General features: G+C 34.1%; 1 protein-coding gene and 1 long non-coding RNA gene across 4 annotated transcripts; one reads left to right on the top strand and one right to left on the bottom strand.

Moving 5' to 3' along the window:
* Window positions 1-1,955: 1,955 nt before the first annotated feature.
* Window positions 1,956-18,243, top strand: LOC124948310. The gene is made up of 3 exons (XR_007100644.1): window positions 1,956-2,070; window positions 12,737-12,924; window positions 18,176-18,243. It is a non-coding gene; the product is annotated as an uncharacterized LOC124948310 (long non-coding RNA).
* Window positions 10,849-14,270, bottom strand: LOC124948309 (basic helix-loop-helix neural transcription factor TAP). Of its 3 annotated transcripts, none has more exons than XM_047491747.1 (3): window positions 14,202-14,270; window positions 12,678-12,875; window positions 10,849-12,401 (listed from the first exon to the last, which is right to left on the bottom strand). In XM_047491747.1, exons 2-3 carry the CDS (start codon window positions 12,861-12,863, stop codon window positions 11,880-11,882), a joined length of 708 nt encoding a protein of 235 aa, XP_047347703.1. In that variant the 5' UTR covers window positions 12,864-12,875; window positions 14,202-14,270; the 3' UTR covers window positions 10,849-11,879. The 3 variants fall into 3 exon arrangements, with proteins under 3 accessions (XP_047347703.1, XP_047347702.1, XP_047347700.1); XM_047491746.1 differs by lacking the exon at window positions 14,202-14,270 and adding an exon at window positions 13,032-13,595 and having other exon boundaries at window positions 12,678-12,897; XM_047491744.1 differs by lacking the exon at window positions 14,202-14,270 and adding an exon at window positions 13,032-13,595.
* Window positions 18,244-18,525: the final 282 nt, after the last annotated feature.

Raw genomic sequence — 18,525 nt, 5'->3', positions numbered from 1 at the left:
AATATATTAAATAAATTAAATGATATATTGTATCAGTATATATATTTCATATATCAGAATATACTAGTATATTCCTTTGTCAAGCATATCGAACATACGAAATATAATATTTAGCTTAACGAAGTAATATAGTATAATATATACAGCAAGTATTCGCATTCATACTGCCTCAGCTCGTACGTGAATTTAATGTGTAAAGTAAATGTTTTACCGCTATAGAATTTGGCTATGCTATATGATCAATTATTTGGAAAAGTGCTTAAATATCATCCATGCATCAGAAAATTGAGAACCGCTGAAATTTATGAAATAAAATTATTTTCCGCGATCGGAGTTTGAATACAGACTGCCTGATTTATATAAAGCATGCATCCATCGCGTCATTTGTATGAACATAAAACACAAAACAGGGAACACAGAGCAAGAAACAGAATAGGGAACACAGAACAAGGAACACGGAACACAATCACAAATCATTCAATCAATGCATTTCTGGTGTAATCAACTTTACAATTTCCTCCTTTCTTCCTCTTGCATAGTACTTCATGTCCGTCATATATCGATCTTTTTTTTCTCTCCCATTCGTTTAAAGTCTTGTAGTTTAGTTTATGAGTAATATTTACACAAATCAAGTAGCTTAAACTTTTCGTCGGATCATGAAGAGTAATAATACAAAACTCCATCTGGATTGGATGGAAATAGTAAGTTTTTGAAAAATTATAAACAAGCATATTAAGTCTTTTATATTAATAATAATAATAATAATAATAATAATAATAATAATAATATATATATATATATATAGTTTTACAATACAATATATATATAGTTATATAGTATTATTTATTAACTAATATAGTATATCTATACTATAATATATATAATATAATAATATAATATATGTATTGAAATATGATAGTGAATATATATTATATATATATGGTTTTGTAATGTGCATATATGTATAGTTGTATATTATAGTTTATTAATTAATATAGTATATATATATATATATATATATATATATATATGTATATATGTATATATATACATATATAGAATATATAGTTGATAAAATGTGTGTATATATATATATACATACATGTATAGTTTATGAAAGATATATTTACAGTTTTAACGTGAGAAAATTTTCCGATAATTCATGATTTTCAGTGGGAAATACAAACAACCTGTTTTTTAGTTGATCGGGTTCTTGTATCGGGTTCTCCGATTATCGATGAGTTTACACTCCGTAGAAAATACATCGAAGAAGAGGAGAGAATTTATCACGCAAATATTAGCACGCGTGGGCGTTCGGTGACAAGCGTCGGAGAACGGCACGTGTCGTGGTTGATATCGCACATCGGGACGACATGTAATGTTTGCCGTTTAGCCGCAGAGCGTCGCTTTCGTTTTTCACTTCTTTTCGAAACGATTGGGTAATGATTGATCACGATTAAATAGCTTGACTATTTATATAATCTACGTCCAAATAAATTTTTCTGGACTTTAATCAATATTGTTTTATTATTTGAAGTACTTGAAAAATTTTTAAAGTTTAATCGTTAAATGGTTGAACGAATATCTTTCTTTTTTTCTTTTTTTTTTTGCATTTTAAATTTGTCCTATCTATATCTATTAATATAGAAGATAACGCTTTTGTGTAATTCATAAAAAGATTTAATGTAAGATAGAAAAAAATAAAAGTTATACAAAAGATAATTTTGAATAAATCTCGTGGTTAAAAGAGGATTTGTAATAGAAGCACGTGTACTTACATTCCGTTGGCACGTGTCTTCGTCACGGAATTAGTTTAAGAATCTGTCGTTGGCGTGAAAGCGATCATGATATCTCAATTACGAGGGCACTTTTACAGCCAAGTCGTAGAGCACGTGTCGGTGGTGTGAACTCGGTTGAGCTATCAATTTCTCAGTAGGCTCGTCGAAAGGCGTTTTCCCTTCCGATCGCACATCAGGAATCACGTGCGTCGATGGATCATGCACGCGACCACCATCACGATGCCCACAGTGTTCTAACTTTTTTCTCTCTACGATTAAGGATCAAGCCCATGTAAGATTGATCGGTGATGGAAGTGGGTGGTAATTGTGGGAAAACTTTTGAGATCGTTATTATAAATCACGCGAGTATAAAAAACAATTTTAACGATATATATTTTAAAGATTATTAATATATATTTAAACGATTTTTTTTTAATCATTTTCATTTAAAAACTTCAAGTTACTCGAACGGTTAACACGTGATCACTGTCATAATATAGTAATAATTCTTTTAACTTTTACTTTAAATAGATTAAACTCCTGTAAATGATCAATGATGATAAATGGATACTTACGGGAATAATTCTGGAATGTTAAAAATTATGCGAGCATAAAAAGCAGATTGTTCGATCATTTCTAAAGTAAGATTTAAATTATAATAATTTCAAAGTTTAATTTGAACTATGATAATGACATGGAACAAATTTTAATTCTTTTTTTTTTCCTAGGATTCTTTGTTAACCATTTTCATTTAAAAATGCTTGATATCTTTTCATATAAAAAAAAAGAAAAACCATAATCTTCTTTACTCGTATCATCTTTTTTTAGTGTCCTCTAAGCTACTTGAGTTAGCACGCGACTTCCTATGGAACGATCCGATTATTATTTTATTGTTGTTATCTTTTCGAACAACGTTATTTCATTCTAAGTACAGCGAAAGAAGGATAGTTGTTTTCATGGAACACCTTGCTCCTTTTAAATGCAGCCAAATGCGCATAAACGCGCACATGTGAGAGCCATCAAGGCGGTCACGTGGCTGGCACGTGCCGAATGCGATATTTCGGGTGGATGCGAAAACTACCCTGTAGTGGGTTTTTCGTGCAATTGGTTGGAAAGTGTCGAGGAGATACTTCGATTCTAAACCGTTTAAACGTATCCGCAAATATAATTACGAAGGATAATACTAATACTATAATTTTTATCCAATAATTTCAATTAGTTATAAATAAGGAGTACTTAATCATTAATATAGCGATTGATTTTTTCATGATTTACTCGATGGCCTTTGACTTAGTGGTCAGATATAACGTCTTAAATCTTTAGACTTAGATCTTGTTAGGTGTAACCTCAGGTTTCAGAAGCCCTAGCTTCGAAGTGGTATTAGAACATCATTGATTATTATCGTGGCTGAGAGGTGTGATTTTATTTATTTATTTAAAAAAAAAAGAAAAAATCTCTTTAACGATTTTTTTACGATATAATTAATATTATAACAATTAAATGTATGAAATATAAATTAAATATACGAAATATAATGAAATATATTAGAAAATATTGTATACGATTTCTTGTTAAAAATAACACCGACCGAGCTGATAAATCTCTTTAGAACGGTTAAATAGCTTGAAATTATAGGAGCTGGTGGTCTAAACGTGTCTTACTCACCCTCCAAAGCGAACTTTTTGTAATGCATTAAAATCGATTCGTTATGGACGTCAGGAATAGACCGAGGTCGTTTGATTTTCCTATTTTCTCCCTGCTTAAGCCGATTCTTTGCGGTACGAATAAATTCGTCGAGAGGATGTTGCGTTTCATGGCTTATGATTTTTTCTTCTGTTTCTTTTTTGTTTCCTTTTTCTTTTTTCTTTACTTTACAATGAGTTGATAAAAAAGTTAGATCAATAAGCGCCGTGATACTAATCGATCGATCAGTCGGTCGGTTTCCTATTTTTTTTTTTTCTTTTCTTTTTTTATTATTCGAAGGTTTTACCAACGATTAAGTGGACTTCCGGCAGACGGTCCCATTCGTTCGAAGGATTTTTAATCGATTATTCGTAAAGAAAAAAATGTTTCCTCTTTTCCTCTTTTTTCTTTCTTTTTTTTTCTTTATTTTTCTCTTTTTTCTTTCTCTTTCTTCCAAGTATCAGAAAATTTCACCGTGGTCGGTCTCACGTTAGCGATCGACAGATCAAAAGATCAAAGAAGCGCACGAGGAATAACTTTTCTTTTCGAAAAGAGTAGAAAAATAAAGAAAATATCGTCTCGAGTGGATCATGGCCTATTTGAAGGGTCAAAAGCGCGAAAATCCTAGTCTTTGCAACACCGACTAACCGCGATGTAGGTATCTTAGATGTTTGCCGCAAAGAGTGATGGATTTCAAAGGGACCGCTTTGATTTTTTTTTCTTTTTTTTTCTTTTTTTCCGAACATTGCTTTTGGAAAGAGAAAGAGAGGAGAAAGGAAGAAAGGAATGAGAGAGAGAAAGGGAGAGGGAGGGAAAGAGAGAGATAAAGAGAGAGGGAGTACAAGCGTGAAAAATGGGCGCACGCTTCGTCGAGAATTTCGGTGTGGCCGATATATAATCCGCGTGGTGGTCCTTCCGGAAAAATTTTTCCGTGAAAACACGCTTGAACGTTTAAGTCCTAACGTTTTCGAGCCTCACGTGAGAAATTCGAGGTTCGTGTGAAAATCAAGAAACAAATGTAACCGATTGATTTTATTTTTGAATTTCTTTTGAATTTTAAGATCTACAATGTTTATGCAAATGTAAATACATGTGTACAGTGTGTTTACTTTCAAAACTTTTCTAAACGATAACTTCAATGCCTTGTCTCAAGAAATTGATAGAAACGAATGCATAGAGATAGTCGCTTTATGTCGAGTGGATTCGTTTTCTTTTTTCTTCTATTTTTTTTTCTTTTTTTTTTTGGCTACGTAAGGTAAAGAGTTAAATGGAAATTAAACTCGTTAGCAGATGATCAAACAGTAGAAACGGACCACTGGACAAACGGACGAATCTATCGTCCACCCTATCGTGTTTCTTTCACATAAAAAAAAAAAAAGGAAAAAAAAACAGATTAATTAAAATGGACGAATCTTCGAGTCATCGGGATCGTTTTTCATTCAGACATATTTTTATATTTAACATAACATTTATCGTTCGTTTCAAAAGTTTTACGTCAAAGAGATGGATATCAAAAAATTTTTTTAATCTATCGTTAAGGCAATGACTTATCCTTCGAAGCGTGACGGCCATTGCGTGATAGACCATACACACTATAGTTATCATACCAGCTACGGTGCGATTGTTATGAAATAATAATGTATACGTAGAGTTTGTGCGGAGTTAGAACGTGAGGTAGACGAAAATAGAAGGGGAAATGTGGAGTGAGGGGAAGGGGGTGGAGAAGCAAGGAGGAGTATGCTAGGGTTGAAACGATCACAATCAAAGTTGGTGTACCGGTTGTAGCGGGACACGTCAATTCTTTCCTTCCGGTGGTGCTCAATACAACGAACAGTACGATTTCAGTTATAATAATGATAAATCATGAGAGAGAAAGATCTCTCATATACATACACCTGCCTTTTATATAATATTATCTTTTATTTTCGTGTTTAGATATTTATATATATATATATATATATATATATATATATATATATATATATACATCGGGTGAGGTATCTAACTTGATCATCTCGAATAATTTCTAAATTTTTTATCGTACAAAAAATTATTTCTGCAGAGGTTACATGGTATCAAGAGGGACATTACGTGGTAATGCTAATTTTTTATAAGTGGAGTTATATAGGAGATTTGAAAGTCACCTCTGGTTTTTTAGATGCAATACTCTACTAATATATACTAATATATCGGGAAACTTTTTTATTTTTATTTTATTTGGATAACATAATGATTTACGAAAGTTAGATTTTCGCATGGTCTCAATAGGAATCTAAAAAAACTTGGATATTCAGTGAACGTTTTCTTAGTTTATATAAAATTCAGAGAAACTGAATCGATTCGAGTGGAGAGCTTGTTAGCGAATCAACCCCGAGGGAGGAAGCGACCTCAACAGACACGTGTACCCTCTGCATTCTCCGACTAAATCTCGTTTTCGTACCCCCTTTCTCTTTTTCTCTTTCTCTCGTTCTCTCTTTCTCTCTCTCTCTCTCTCTCTCTCTCTCTCTTTCTCTCTTCTTTCGTGCATCAAACTAAGAACCACTGGCGTTCGTAGGTGGTTTTTGGAGTTGGCGCGAATCGAAATACGGACAGATGGCCGAAGTTGCCGTCCCTCGATGATGGCGAACGCGTTCGCCAGTTGAAGGTGCTGCCATCGTTGATGTCGACGACGATCAACCATGTGTGTACACTATGTATGTATATCTATATATATGTGTCTATATATGTATTTGAAGGAGCACGTACGTAATACACAGACGAATCGAACAATAGTTAAATCAGGGTGAGGGCTCGGCCCTGCCCGAGGGCTGCTGTGGGTGTTTAATGAGCTGCCAGCCAGTGTCCGAAGGGGGAAACGGAGGGTAGAAGAGACGACAAACCGAGGGATTTTTACTTGGGTATGAGAAGGATAGAAAACTTCACGAGGCACGAGCTACCGGCATTACCACTTGACTGCTTATGAGACCGGCACCGTGTAAAGTGGAGGAATAACATAGCATATATTTTCCCATCTTCTTGAATAATTATTTTGTAGAACGTTTATATTATTTTTCATTCATGATGATTTGTATCTGTAATACGATCAAAAGTTGACATGAAATTTTGACATGTCCGTGGAAGTTTTTATTTTATATGTATAATTTTTACAAATGTTTTTGTTACACACACATATATATGTATATATATGTATACATATATATACATTTTCTTTTGGATTTTAAGAGGTCGTAGCATTGAATGAAATTTATGGCGCGTATTTAAACGGTCCGAGCGCTCATTATTCCGTCATAAGTTCGCCGAACGTCCTTCTTTAGCGAGTTTAAAATTTTACGGGCAACTGACCGACCTTTCGCCACGGCAGCGTACGATTGGTCTCGTCATTCACGTGAGTAACGCTTGCGTGAAATCATTCTACCATTCAATAGTATTTTCTTTTTTTTGTCTACTCTCAAAGAGAAGCTCTAGCGATATTAAATTACTATTTGCTGGCTCGCGGTTAGTTCATCAATTTGAACCGACCCAGTTATGATATTAAGTTACTCTTCGCCGACGATTTAGGGGATTATGCGAGAATAAATGTGAAATTCTATATTCATCGTTGTTACATTTAGCTTTTCAATGCTTTTCACGAAAATTACACTTTTTCAAGCTTTCAGATATCAAATTTTTACGAGGTAACTACTTACTTAAATTTCAAAAAGTCTTTGATTTTGCATTGAATTTGTATTTTTATTAATTCATTCTTATTATTTATTCGATCAAATTATTTCGATTCAGATTCGTGTAAACATTGCTCCATCTCGATTTCGTCTTATATATATATATATTTTTTTTTTTTCTTTTTTAGTTAAGTCCACATAAGGAACAAACTCCACCCCTGATTCAAATAAAACGCATACAGACTCACCGTTCGAGATCAAATGCGCTTTGAGGCACGCGTGTAATCCTACGTAAGCTCACCCCATAGACCCAATAAAACGCGTACTTCCGCGAACGATCCACAATGAAGCTAAATCAATGATTTGTCCAAGGCGGTTCTAACATAGACTCTAATCCATGCTCTTGTATGTGATTAAAGTCTGATTCGGGGGCGTCGATACGGCTCATTGCGATTAATAATACGTGCATATACCATTCGAAGTTATTCAGAAATGTAAGAAGATTTAATAGAGACAGAGAGACAGAGAAAGAGAGAGAGAGAGAGAGAGAGAGAGAGAGAGAGAGAGAGAGAGAGAGAGAGAGAGAGAGAGAAAATGTATAAATAATTTTGTATTCTTTATATTATATATTTTTTCTTAATATTGAATTCTTTAATATATTTTAGTAATCAGTGTATATGTGTGTGTATGTGTATGTTTGTGCCTACTTTTTATTTCCTTTTTCCAAAAAAAAAAAAAAAAAAGAAAAAAAAAGAAAATACTAAATGAACAAAAGAGACAGATTTTATTGATCAAGAGAAACGCTAGTAAACGTCGATCGTTAATTCGTGGTGTTATCGCTTATGGTTTGCAAGCTGGGGACGAACGATCGACTCCGAAGGATTCGGAGGTTCGATGAAGCAGGGACCAGCTCGCGTCATCTCGTGATGAATGCCTAGCTACGCCGGGCATTCTTCAAGTAAATTATAGTCTTGAATGGCAGCACAGTGGGGGGTTGGTTGGCACGCGTACGGTGGGGTACACCTGCCCCCCGTAGACATCTGTCCCCTATATTTCTATCGCGAGTCAAAGTACTCTGTACTCTGGCTCCAGTACTTGTATTTTGGATAGTCACTGTCAACTTTTCTCGGTGTTTTCAACTTCGACGAAAATGGTGACATTTCTGACGTCTGATCGTACGACATTCTTCCTTGATATTGATTTTTTTCCTTAATAGATTTCAGCAATTTTCTCAGATGAAGAATTACTTTCAAATAAAAGAGCTTTCTTATATTTTAGATAACCAATTCTCATTAATAATGTATATATATATATATATATATGTATATCCGATAAGAAGGAAACTCAGAGGACGAGTTCCATGACGCACTGTTCCAATGTCCATTGTTTGTGGTTTAGCACAAAGGCCTGCAAATGCCAATTCACAATGAAAAGCCGTCTTTCTACCCCACGCATATATGTACTACCAACAGCAAAGCAGCACTCTACGCTAGCTACGGTAGCACGAGCTAAACAGATGCCGAAATACGAAGCTGAAAGATCTTTCTCGAGTTCTCTCTCCTTTTTATTTCGTATTCGTGTCGGCCGCCTGTGTCTGTCTCTGTCGATAGTCTTTTAGGGTAAACACGTTCCCTATTCTTTCTTATTTTCTAAAAAAAAAAAAAAAAAAAAAAAAAAACAACAAAAAATAGATAAAGAAAAGAAAAAAAAAATTACACTACCTAATGGTTATAACGTTGTAACCGATGAAATTTCATAGTTTCTTATTGAATAGAAATTGAGTCGAAAACGAATAATCGAAAATTTTTTCATTGTGCGTTTCAGATATTTAATATTATTTAAAAATATCATCGAAGATCAAAATTTTGTTCACGGAGAGAATGGATTCCTTTCGATTGACAGCAGGGTACGATCTTGCTTCGCAGTCATGGCCATTAATCTTCGATTAAGTGCTCAATGATTCGGTCAAGGTAATTTCACGAATTTTCGTGAATTAGGAAAACGTTCCCCTCTCTGCTGTTTTCGAATTCGTAGCTGAGAGTTAACCCCCCTCTCTCTTTCTGTCTTCTCTTATATAGTCTTTCTTTCTCTCTCTCTTTTTCTGTCTGTCTGTTTCTCTCTCTCTCTCTCTCTCTCTCTCTCTCTTTCTCTTTTTCTCTCTTCTCTCAACGGGGGAGCCAAGGCTGTCAGCCACCAGTATGTCACCGTACAGACCAGCACCCCAACACAATGACGGTCGTGCATGCGATCGATATGTGCACTCGACGGAAACGACCCAACGAAAGGTCGATTAAAGTGAAATCACGATTTGCCGTGAGTTGTCTGTATAAGCTGAAAAAGTTTTTTATACCTTTGCTGTACGATAATATTTTCATATTAAAAAAAATTTTTTTTACATTATTTCATTGCCTATTATCAAATTAATTTAAAAATTGCAGACTGTAACAGTTTTTTTTCCTTCATTAATTCTTATCGATATCATTATAGTTTGCATGTTGAAAAACGTGATTCGGGCAACATTTGATTGGTTATTGGGAGCGGGGTACTAGCATCGACAAAAACCGATCGAATCCCCTAAAATCCTAGATCCCAATAGAATCTGTCTGGATCCTGAACCTTCTGTCGCGTTATGCACACAGTGATATATCGTCGACATAATGGTTCTATTGAAGCATTACCATTATTGGCAAGATTTGGGGAAACGATCGAGCATGCTAACGGATTCGTCGCAGCTTGCGAGCTGTTTGCAAATAACTTTTCTCTCTCTTTCTCTTTTTCTGCCTTTCTCTCTATACGAAATTATTGATCGAATGTTAAACTACGTGACGAATTTCTATGATGTATAACTAGCAAATTACCTGTAAAATGTATTTCTAATTACACTCAAATTTACACAAGCGGGATGTTATTTTGACAAATTATCAAAATTAAAAATGGCTATGACGATAAGAATTAATGACAAGCTTTCTACCGTTCTTCTGTTACTTAAAAATTGTTTTTCATTTTTGTTTGTTCGGATGGCACCGTCAGATTCAATTAACAAGTGTTGTTTTAACATTTTTCAATAATTCTCTATTATATTATTCGACGTTAGAGAAACGTACATTTGCAAGATCGAAGCAAAATATTTTCCTTCGATACTGTCCTTTTCACGAATGTTTTGATAAAGCCACTCTCTTGGGTTGACTTTTCCGTTCCGATGAAGTATTCCTATTCAGTTATTTATTTTTCTAACACTTGCCATTTGGATCACAAAGTGGGTGACGCCTACTTACTTTTATTATGGAAATAATGGTCTAACGTTGCAGTTCCTATTTTCTGAATACAAATGGATATTCTTCGAGTTTTGCATAGTCGCTACCAGTTTCGATTTATACATTTTATTATGAATTATTACGAATGTCATTTTGTTAGGGAATATCATAGATGATTTTGCGGTAGGAAAATCTGTTTTTCAATTGTTATGTTTTCTAAGTATTTCAAAGTCACGTTCCTAATGTAATCCGTTGGATTAGTTAGGTAGGTGTAATCTCAGGAACGATTTGTGATACATCTGCCCCATGCTCGTTCTTCTAAAGGACACGTGCCGCGGCACGTGTTCTTTCATTCCAAATAGGAAGCGATTTCATTCCTGCAAAGTGGTTCCTTAGCCAATTCGACGAAGATTATTTCGTATCGTTAAATGAAGGATAACAATAATAATATGTAGGTATGTATATATGTAAAATATGATTTATTGATGTAAGTATAAAGTCTGTACAATATATATTCCCTGAATGGATAAAATTCCGTATTAAGATAAGAGCACTGGTGTGGGGAAAACGTTATTTTATATCTAATTAATATAAAATAAAATTAAAAATTTGATCTTTATCATGACTTACGTTACGGATAAAATGAGATCAAGCGTTCGAGATCAAATTAAAAACATCGATGACTAGAACAATGAGGAACGCGTGTAAATATGTATCTATGAAAGAAATCCGATAAAAATTATAATTCGGAACTATCGAGACCGAAGGATTTAGAAGAGACTGTTGATAATGACGGTATGTGTGTAATAATGATTAACTTATAATTAGCTTAAGCGTTCTAAATTCAATTTAAATAGATTACTCTCTTACAAAGTAGATAACGATAACCTTTTAGTATTGTTCTTTGATTTTTTTTCTTCTACGACTTCTAATCGACTATCGACTTGAAGTCTCTCGATTAAACCGGTTATACTGATAATAGTTACGAAGGAGAAGAAATACGATAATACTTATCGCTGAGTTTTGTACTTTCGTACGTAATAAATTTTTATTATTACTCATTGATTTTCAATTAACTGTTCGTTCAAAATTGCAAAACGATCGCAACAGTAAGAAAATAATTTCTCCATCGCATTTCTTCCAAACGTTTTCGTTATTGCATCGTAAATATATACCGACGATACTCTACGGTAAATTCTCTCTTTCTTTTTCTTTCTTTCTCTCTCTCTCTCTCTTTTTTTTCTCCCTCTCGATTAAATTTATCGAAACGTAGCAAACACTTTGGTATTATTATTACGCGATAAAAAGTTCGCGCAAAGAGAACACATGACCGGTAGAACCATCCTAGTACTCAAAATATTCAAATACGAATAATGGCTCGATACATACAATAAAAATAAATTCGATGTCGATGGCACAGATAGATCAAAGGATTTCGTCTGCTATTTCGTTGCATGAAAATCTAACACGGAAGAAAACAGACGATACGATACGATGTCCAAATCTTAAAGGCACTGATACATGCTGTTGTGATGAGTCATGTGATGATGTGGCTGATGAATTTGATGATGTGGATACATCCTTTGCTCGTAACACGGTTGATATTGTTGTGGTATCGGTGGACTGACACTTTGATCGCTATAGCAATCATATTCTTGCCATTCCGGCACGAATCTTTCCTGAGGATAAGGAAATGTTGTTGGGTGACTCGGTCCAAGTCGTTTTTGTGCAGCTACAGCACAGCTTCCGGTCGAAGACGTGATCATGTTACCGTTCTCGCTGATGCTGACTGTTACATTGCCGACATTAACGGTTACTTCGCCACTCTCAGAGTTTCCTAATGTTTGAGAGAGAGCCCATATATAATTGTGAGCGAACCGAAGGGTCTCGATCTTTGTCAACTTGGTGTCTTCAGGAAATGTAGGTAAAGCCATTCTTAGTCTCTCTAGTGCATCGTTCAGCGTGTGCATTCTGTGCCGTTCTCGATCGTTCGCCTTTATCCGACGATTCCTTTTCAATCTGAGTACCTAAAGTATCAAAGAAAATAGGATTCTTTCACTTGTTTATTCATTTTTCTATTTCTTGTTATTTTATTTTATTTTATTTTATCTTTTATCATTCGCATCTTTCTCTTGTTCTTTTTTGTCAGGTAATATCTTAAGGATTTACGTTTTTTTAATTTTTAAAATGATACGAAAATTAATTGTGATAAAATAGAGAAATTCATTGATACGATTGGTAAATAAGTAATAGTTCAAAAAGTTTATAGAGGCAATTTAGAATCATTGTTTAAAAATATTTACCTGAGTGGGACTTTTACATCGAGTATTCCGAGTTTTCTTCCGTTTTTCTTCTTTCACAGGTGGAAAGAGACCATCCGCGGATAATTCGTGTTTCGGAGACTCGAAGCTAACGTCAAAGCCGGAGTCGGATGAACTGGACAGTTCGTCAAAGCCTCCCTCGCTACAGAATGAATATTCCGATGACATCACGGAGATTCACTATAACACGAAGATAATCACGCTTACGTGATAATCGAGCAACGGACGAGTAAGTTTCTTTTTCTTTTATTTTTCGTTACTTTATTAAACAATTATACACTTGAAAGTTTTCATTTTATATTTCAAAGAAATAGGCTCGTTCTTTCTTCCGTATACCTTGAGCGTATTATCGAAGGTGACAGTAGAAATGAATTATCCTTTGGAAAACAGAAAATATTTCACGAACGATCACACAGAATCACAATTGAATTCAAATAAAATTTCAAATATTGTATTAATATTCGCAATCGTACGTATTCATCACGTCATAATCAAACGTCGAAAGAGATGAATAAGAGAATAAGAAAGAACGTAAAAGCGAAAATAAGAATCGAACGAGCGGACTAGGCGGGGTACAATTTGGTACTGTGCATGTGGGAAGGGGCTCTTAGAGCATATATACCGTCCCGGGGGTATTTCGCCCCCTCCACGAGACTCGACAGCCACCATCTATGGGGCACCGTACCAAGAGTTCACCCCATAATCACTGCGGAGGGGTACCTAACATTCCTCTCCCTTCGTCCCTCTCTCTTCTCTTCACTCCTCCCATTTTCTCTCCCTTACCCCCACTTTTCTCTATATGCATTAGACGCGTGCCATAGAGAAAAAGAAAAGAGAGAATGAGAGAGAAATAGATAGAAAGAGAGAGAGAGAGAGAGAGAGAGAGAGAGAGAAAATGAAAGAGACAGAGAAGTATGTAGCTGCCTTGTTAGAAGATTAGAGGTTTTTAGGGTGATTACACCGCTTTGAGATTTCGCGTACAACCGAGCCCTTCTTTTTAAGTCTGTCTATCGAGAAAACAAAATGATTTATCTCGAGCCATAGTTACGGAGAATTTCATGTTTCGTTTCTGTTGTTTTCTGTCTCGGAGTCTTTCATAGTTCACCTTGTCTCGTTTTTACAGATCAAATCTATCATACGTATCCTTTGTATACATGCTTATGATCTAAAAGATTTTCTACAAAATTTTTTTCAATTAGTTTAATCGAGTAGGATAAATCTATCACTTATGTCTTAGAAATTATATCATCTTTTCTTTATTCCTTTTTTTTTTTTTTTTTTTTTTTTTTTTTTATAAACATATATCGTTTTTTAACGTTTTATATAATATTTTGTAGATTATATTTTCTAAGAATTAATGCCAGATTAGCTCCACAGCATAAAGGATTGCATATCATCAGGGGAAGGTGTTATTACAAGAACGAATTTTATAAGACCGCAAGTCTATTCTTGTAGAAATCTACTTTGTAAGTTTTGTAATAGATCAATTAGTGTTTGTTAACTCACCTGAAAGAAAAAATGAGAGTTTTGTCTATATATAGAAATTTGCACTTTCAAAAGATCTCGATTCGATCGCGACGTTCAATGTGTAACTAAAGCATAAGTGGCAGGTAATCTAATAAAGCCAACTACGACCATATGTCGCATCCGCTAATCAGTTGATAATACCTATGACATTGCTATAGAAACCATCAGTCTGACGATGTCATACGACGTAAGAATGATGTCGAATTGCAAATTTGGTTGATCAAACAGATTTCATGTCATTTCTACTTGCGAAAGACTTATATTAGGAAACACCTGATAATTCATATCTTTTGAAGAATACAAATTTGAAAACGTTATATATTTATACACACACACACACACACACACACCAAAATACACACACACACACATATATAATATAGATATTTCATTAGAAAATTTTAGTATGGAACTTTCTTATTGATTTCGAAGAAGATATCGAATTAGAAAATTATAATAGATTTCTTTCACGAATTCGAAGTTAAAGTGTGTAAAGGGATCAACAGAAAGATAGGGCATACCGGTGACGAAGAAAACGTGTAAACGTCCATCGATCATGTTGTCAATTACGTAAGACAAGTAATTTAATAAAAAATTGGAAAATCGTGGCTTATGAATTTTAATAATTCTATCTTTACATCCCCGTCGTGTGTAGCTTCGATTAATCGTGTCTCTTTGAACCGTCACGAACAATATAAAAGACACCGAGGTGACGTATATAGGAACGAAAAATATATCAGGACCCACGTGTGGTCTGTTTGCTTAACGATTTGTTATCATGACATATTCACGCTATTCTGAGTGCACTGTCAATAATTTCTTCAATGAGAACAAACAGAACTTCTCGCGCTGGTGGTGCAAATCACCGTCGACCCTTTTTTCACGTCGATTCGCGCTCTTTTCCCTGTTGAATCGATCGCAGCTACTTTTTTTCCTTTCTTTTCTTTTCTTTTTTTTCTGAAAAATATTACAGTAAAATTATCGCTAAAATCCATATGATAATTCCTTCGACAGTTTCGATAGGATTATTTTTTCTCTTTTTTTTTTATTTTTATTCCTCCATTCGTATTTTAAAATATTTCGTTCGAGTTATAGCCATTTTGTAACGTGAAATCGATGAGGTTACATTTTTTTTCTTTTTTGTTTTTTCTTTTTGTCTTTTCTTTTTTTCTATGCAATTTACTTTTATGTCCAAACGAAACGACAAAACTACTTTCGAGAAAAGTTCATGCGGTTTTGTTAGATTATTGGATGTAGCGAGTTTTCTTTCTCGTACGATTTCTCGTTTAACGACTTTAGGTAAATTAGTTGTCCCGGAGAAAGTAAAAGAAATGTTTCCGCTATATCATTGAGACGAGAACTTACAGTCCAATGTCAGGGTTAGGATGGAGTATAATATAATTTTTGCGTACAGGTAAAGAAAACTTGTCGTATAAATATAGACGTGATATTATTGGATACGAATGTTATTAGAACGTATATATTATTTGTACATTATTTCCTGTTACGTCGATATTTTCTATTTGCTTCCTTGGAGAAATGTTTCTTTTTCACAATTAGAGACGGTCGCTTAAACATGATCACTCTAGCGTAGACTTTCGCGCTTTCTCAGAAACAATTAACATCATATAACTTGTTTACAACATTTCCCTTCAAATGGCACTTAACTGATCATGATTAATTTCATACTAATGATTACGAACATACTGATCAAGTGCATTTATTTTAATATGATGAGAAAATTTCCATAATATTGCAGTCTACAATATGATATGTACTTAGATTTAATCGTAAAAATTTACGAAGGAGATGGAACGTCAGAAGAAAATAAATTTTTTCGTTTCATACATTCGTCGCATTTCGATGTATTTGAAGACCCTACGATATTCGGGACTACCCTTTTCCTAAAAAAAAATTATGTCGATATAATTTTAACGGCAGCAACCCTTTTCACACTTTGAAAATTCGTACTATAACGTACCAGTCGTCGATAAAAGATCCCCGTGAAATCGAAACCGCCGAGGACACATGTTCGATCGAGGCTATACGGAAATATTGGAAATTACACGAAAGATTTGCTCTTGGGGCGTGCAGAATCGAAAATCAAATAAAAAAAGAAAGGGGCGTGCCCAGTGTTAGCGAGAATCGAGAAGAGAGAATCGTTGTCTCGCAAAAAGGGTACCGAATACACGCTGAAAAACGATTCGCTCTAATTGGATAATTTATCGATGACTACGGCGATAAATTGAATTTCGACATTTCATCGAGTCGAACACATTTAACTTGGTTTTCTTTAACGAGAACGAATTAATTTTATCTAAGTTCACTTTCTTATCATCTTTATATATTTTTTTTACGTTAACTCTTTTTATTACTCAATTTTTTTCTTCTATTCTAATAAAAATTATATCACGTAAAATTTATAAAATAGTATTGCTTACATTATTTAAAACTATTAGGAGATTTGGTTATAAAGTAGCAATATAGTTTTTATTGATAAAACGAAAGAAAATTTTTTAAAAATACGGATATATATAACTAAGTATATAATTTTAAAGTTACACAAAGGTATAAATAGTTAATCCTCTATAATCGAGATTTTTGTCATATCTACAAACAGAATTATATAATGAGAAATTTTATAGCATTAGTCTTATACTAATATTAAGTATGACTTAATATTTGAACATTAAGTTTTTCAAGATAAAATGAAATAAAATTTAATATAAGCACATAACTTCAAAGTTACATTTTATAAAGAATTAATCTCTTATAATTCAATTTTCTTGTTTTCTTTTTTATTTTCGTCGTGTCTATAAACAAAACTACATGATATTACTTGTACTGGGTATTAAATACAATTTATACAATAAAAAAAATTAAATGTGTAGGAATGAAATGAAATGAAAAATTAAAAGATATAAACATAAGTACGTCACTTTAAAGTTACATGATGTTATAAAGGAAGTTTGCTAATTCGGATTTCCTCAACGTTCAGAGAATGTAATAGTTGTTCTCTTTTTTTTGTACTTTTTCGTTACGTTAATTAGCACGAAAGAAGAATTTTACGAGTGTATCAGTATATGTTGTGTGTTACTGTACACATAAGCGAGCGTTTACACGTTTAAAAGGTGATCTGGTCTCATGCGTAAAAGGTGTGTGGCGTCGTGAGAAGTGGGTTAACCGGCATACGAAACACATTCTCGTTCATTTACGATATTATGTATTTATACGAACGTAACTAGACACAAGACATACATATATGTATACACACACACACATACACACACACATACACACACTCACATACACACACACATATATATATAGATAGATATTCACGTTCACGAGAGAATTCCCAGGGTCTGAGAATTACAAGAGTTGATCGCGAAAATGTCGGCTAGTCGCAAAGAAGAGATCTTACACGATAATCTTTATGCAAGCAGATTTATATACCTCTATCCCACGCCTTTCTAGTTTCTTCCTCATGGTTCATCGTACTTCTAAAAGTGCATCCGCGTCTATGCAACTTCTCTCTATCTCTATCTCTATTTATCTATCTCTCTTTCTCTTTTTGACACGCTCGTCCTTTCTCCTTCGACGTATTCTCGTATTTAGCACACGACCTACCACCGTACGAAGCCGTTCCATTATAAACGCACTTACGCTTCGTTAACTCACTGTGACATAATCAGCCTGGCACGTCATTTTTATTAATCAACGTTCGAAAAAGCGAATAAATAAGTACTTAAGTTAACGTTCGTTTTATACGACGGACGAAGGGAGAAAATGATTAATTCGTTCGTTCATGGTAAATCGATAAAATAAAGATAAGTTCTTCTTACGTAATTACGCGATCACTTCCGCGATAAATACGATCAAGATTTAACAGTTTAATTATGATATACTTGTTCTGCACGAATGACAACATTTAAATAAAAAACCTTGAAAAGTTTCAGCGAAAGGAAGAGTGACTTGGACTTCGATAAATTGACTGTTGAAGTAAGTCGATTGTTCTTTCTTCAGGTAAGCATTGAAATGATAAAAAAGGAAATCGTTGGACTTGATGGATTTTGCTTCTAATAGAATAAAACGATCTGTATCGTGCTCGTAGAATTGTTCGGTACTTCATCGTTGAAGGTGGAGCTGTTCGAGTTAGTCTTTGCTAACTGTACACGACTCCTTCTCCGAGATTCGCCAATCTCTTCTCTCTTTCTTTATTTCTTTCTCTGTCATTTTCGTTCTCTCTAGCAATCTCTTCACTTATTTACTTCTTCCATTTCTTCATTATTTTACCTGGATC

Source organism: Vespa velutina, chromosome 4, assembly GCF_912470025.1.
Source record: "Vespa velutina chromosome 4, iVesVel2.1, whole genome shotgun sequence".
NCBI lineage: Eukaryota > Metazoa > Arthropoda > Insecta > Hymenoptera > Vespidae > Vespa > Vespa velutina.
Note: the sequence above shows the minus strand (reverse complement) of the source record. Positions and strands in the feature narration are given on the sequence as shown.